This window comes from Nematolebias whitei, chromosome 13, assembly GCF_014905685.2.
Source record: "Nematolebias whitei isolate Nwh7 chromosome 13, NemWhi1, whole genome shotgun sequence".
NCBI classification, from domain to species: domain Eukaryota; kingdom Metazoa; phylum Chordata; class Actinopteri; order Cyprinodontiformes; family Rivulidae; genus Nematolebias; species Nematolebias whitei.
Window position 1 is genome coordinate 5,149,299 of NC_056510.1, and position 4,352 is coordinate 5,153,650.

Here is a 4,352-nt window from a genome sequence, read left to right on the forward strand (position 1 = left end):
TTCTTGTTCCTCAGATTCTTTATTGAAACAACAGATTTATTTTGTTTCTGACGTCAAACTGATTTTAAATCCACGTGAACATGAATCACTAAAGACAGTGGTTAATTTGAGCCGGATCCTGCAGGAACAGGATCCGGGAACTCTCACATTTTGACCGCTTGGATCCGGCAACTCAAACCTCCGCCCCTAAAAGTCCAAAGTCATCACACATTTTTATTTTGATTATTTATTTAAAATACAACGAGAGGAGACGTTGCCCAGTCTGGAGTGGATGTTCCGGCCGCACCACGCTCCTGCCCAGCAGCGACGCGGACTGCATGTCCCGCGGGGAGCGTCTTCATCCACTTTCTGCTGTGCGCCCCGGTTGTTTTACGCACAGCGTCTCCAGACAGCTCTGCAGGACGAGCGCACAACTGCTGTGTCAGAACTCCTGCATAACATTTCAGACATAATAAATAGAGTTCAGGTCAGAGGGCACACACACAGGGCAGAGTTCGGGTCAGACAGTGTGTGTGTGTGGGGTTAGGACGCTCGACAGAATAGGACGTTCACACACAGGCTTGTTAATTGTTGTTGCGCTTTAAAATAGTAATTTCAGTTCATCCTTCATTTATACAGGTTGTTAGTCTCATTGAGCCTCATCATTTACAAGAGACACCTGTTTTTAATCAGCTTAATCAAATGTTTACAGATGTTCAACAACCAGTTAAAATACACCAAAATGCAGGAAATGGCATCTCTTTTATTCCAAATTTTCTGGGGGAGGACCCACATACACCTCCCCGGCTAAATCCCCTTCTGTTTTTGTTCCAGCATCAGTTAGTTTACAAGTTAAGCCCTGACTAAAGAAACTACAAATTTTTGATTTGTAACTTTAATGGAAGGACAGGAACAACAACATGAAACATTTGAGTTTTACTGCAGCAGGTTCTGGCTCTGATTCTTCAGAAAGCTTCCCGAGTGAAAATGACCTCTTAACCTGCGTCTCATCTGGTCCTCAAATCCATAATCCAGGATTTCAGTGGAGACGTTTTTCCTCTGATCTGCCAGTGGTTCTCCTGCAGCTCCTGTCTGAGTGAACCCTGAAACAACAAACCAGCAGACATCTGGACTGGTCAAAATGTTTTGAGTTTTAGCGTCACGCAAACTGTGAGAACCTTCAAAGCATCTTGACGTTTTTGATCGTTCTGAAACTTTTAAGCATCAGGAATCTTCAGTTTCATGAACATTTCAAACAGACAAAAGTTTGACGTAAAGTGTTTTTTAGTAGATGCAGCATCGATGTTTGACCAAAGCTTCACTGTTAGAAAAACGTTTAAACTGATTTGGATTAAAGCTAAATTTACATTTGGTTGAGGAGCGTTCAGCTCATGTGACTGAAGGACTCTGGGTTTTAGGTCTTGAAACTTTGGAGGTCTCCGAGTTCAGGTCTTGGGATTCTGAAGGTCTCTGGTTTTAGGTCTCTGGGTTCAAGTTTTAGGATTCTGAAGGTCTCTTAAGTTCCAGTCTTGGGACTATGGAGGTCTCTGGGTTCAGGTGTTGGGATTCTGGAGGTCTCTGGGTTCAGGTGTTGAGACTGGATGTTTCTGGGTTCAGGTTTTGGGATTATGGAAGTCTCTTAAGTTCAAGTATTGGGTCTCAGGTGTTCTCTGGGTTCAGGTCTTGGGACTATGGAAGTCTCTTACTTCAGGCCTTGGAACGCTGGAGGACTCTGTGAGTTCAGGTCTTTGGACTCTGGGGGTATCTTGTTTCAGATGTTGGGACTCTCGAGGTCTACTTGTTCTACTTTTGTAAATCTGGCAGTGTTGGGGCTCTGGTGGTCTAGGTTCACGTGTTGGGACTTTGGAAACATCTGAGTTCAGGTCTTAGGACTGTGGAGGTCTGTGTTCAGGAGTTGGGACTCGGAAGGTCTCTGGGTTCAGGTTGTGGGACTATGGAGGTCTTTGAGTTCAGGTCTTGGGACTCTGCAGGTCTCTTGGTTCAAGTATTGGGACTTTGGAGTTCTCTTGGTTCAGGTCTTGGGACTCTTGAGGTCTCTGGGTTCAGGTGTTGGGACTCTGGAGATCTCTGGGTTTAGGTGTTGGGACTCTGGAGGTCTCTGGGGTCAGGTGTTGGGATTCTGGAGGACCCGGGATTCAGGTTTTGGGACTCTGGAGGACACTGGGTTCAGGTGTTGGTACTCTGGAGGTCTCTGAGTTCAGGTCTTGGGACTCTGGAGGTCCCTGGATTCAGGTGTGTCTCTGCCTGCAGGACTGGATCCTGCTTCATGTTGAAACTGGGATTACTGTGAGCTTTAAAGACCTCAGATCTGAGCTGCTGCTGACGGATCATCAGAGAACACGTCTGTTCTGCTCTACATGCATGTACAGGTACACACAAGTACACACGGGTACACGTGTGTACTTTGTAAAACACAGCAGATGTGTAATGATCAAACTGTTTGTTCAGAACCAGACCTGAGGTTCTGTTAGAGACTGTGTTATTAAACAATAAATGTCATAATGTCCTATGTCACTCGAACGCACCATTCTGCCTTTAAAACTGATGCTTTTAAAAACTGTCCAATCAGAACTTTTACATCTCTGAAACAAAAATACCTCTTTATTTCCTGATTTTTTAAATTAAACTGTGACGTTCCGAACAAAAATCCGGAAAGAAACATTAACTTTTTTTTTCTTGTTTAAATTCAATAAAGGGAGAACCATGCTGTGAAATGTTCTCCTGCTCGCAGATGTTTTAGTAATCTGTATTTTTGTGTTGCTCACTTCCTATTTTATTTTGAAATTCTTGTTTTCATTCATTACAGTTCTTCCTGTCTGCTCACCTGTTGCTTGAAGAATATTCAGAATGATGAAAAGAACCATTTGTCTTTGAAGTAGTTTGACCTACCTGCCTCAAGCGTGTGTGAAGTTTTCCTCAGGTGAGTACAGTAACAAGTAAAAAAGAGGCTCCGCCCTCTCACCTGGGGCCCCCCTCCTTCTCTTTTATATTTAAATGTGGGGCGGGCGAGCCGAGCTCCTCAGGTAGGCTCACCTGAGATCAGATCAGCTGCACACCTGGAGAGGAGAGAAGAAACACAAAACAGTGATTTAAATTATAAAACCAGGCCGGTCCGTTTATATGCAAGGATCAAGAACAGTCTGGGGTCTTTGGGTTTTAGGAACCAGAACCTGTTTTTGATCCAGATGTTCAGAACCGGTCCACCAGGACATTCTCCTGAGATCCAAACCTTCAGATCCACCTGGAACATTTTATCTGGACTTGGTCTGAAACTGCAGACTGCAGTTCTTCCTGCTGGGTTCAGAATCACAGCCTGAACCAGAACCAGATTCACCTCAGACTGCTCCAGAACCAGAACTGGACCCAGCTGGACTTATCAGGTTTGATGGTTTCCTTGTTTTTGAATCCTCATGAATTTATTTCTAAACACTTTAAACTAAAATCATCAATAACGGATCAGTTTAGGATCAGTACAGAGTTTTTGGTGTCAGTTGATTTAATCCGTCCAAAGTTTCACAGTTTATTTCTCATTTGTTAAACAATACATGTCATAATGTCCTGTGTCATTGAATGCACCATTCTGAGTGAACAGATGAAATGACAGAACCTGCAGGAACCTTCTTCTCTGTGGTTCTGTCTGGATTTTGGTGGGGTTTGGATTATTTTGGTATTTTTTCAGCTCAGATCAGTTTTGAAACCAGAACACCTGGACCACCTCACAGAACCACGCTGGTCCTGGATGATCTGAGCTGTTCGTTTGTGTGAAACATTTAGTTTTTCATACGGAGTCTAATTTATTTCTGTTAGAGCCTAAAGGAACCGGCTTTAGAAGGATCATCTCCATCCATCTTCCTCCCATCTGGACCTCATCAGAACCATGAAGCTGAGGAGAGGAGATAACTGAGGCGTGATGTTGGCGTGTCGCTCCCTGCTGCTCACCTGGACTCTGCTCTCTCTGGTCCTGGGTCACATCTGGAGACCCTGTACGGGTAAGTATCCGTCCTGCGGGTCTCAGAGGGGTTTGAATGTTGTAGATTATTATAAATCACAGCGTCAATCAGCTTAGTCTGTTTCAAGTGTTTTTATTTTATTTACTTCCTGCTTTATTTTGTAATTCCTGGTGCTCTAATCCCTTCCTGTCCAGCAATAACTGGTCAGCGTTTCAGCTCACCTGTCGTTAGTTTCTCTATGACTCATTTTCTGCTGTTTGTTGGCTGCTTTATTTCTCAGTCCAGTAAAATCCTGGTTTTGTTTCCTCCGCCACGTCCTGTTCCTTCTGCTCCTTCCTGTTTCCCCTGTCACTTCCTGTTTCTTCTGCCCTTCCTGTTTCCTCTGCTCCTTCCTGTTTCCCC

The 4,352-nt window shown here is 44.2% G+C and overlaps 1 protein-coding gene across 1 annotated transcript in view; it reads left to right on the forward strand.

Moving 5' to 3' along the window:
• Positions 1 to 3,910: 3,910 nt before the first annotated feature.
• The window catches only part of LOC119419487 (thrombospondin-type laminin G domain and EAR repeat-containing protein-like), a 13,783-nt gene continuing 13,341 nt past the window's right edge, over positions 3,911 to 4,352 (forward strand). Inside the window, exon 1 of the mRNA XM_037686820.1 lies at positions 3,911 to 3,989. Within this exon, the coding sequence (XP_037542748.1) occupies positions 3,911 to 3,989 (79 nt within the window). The remainder of the gene's footprint in view (positions 3,990 to 4,352) is intronic.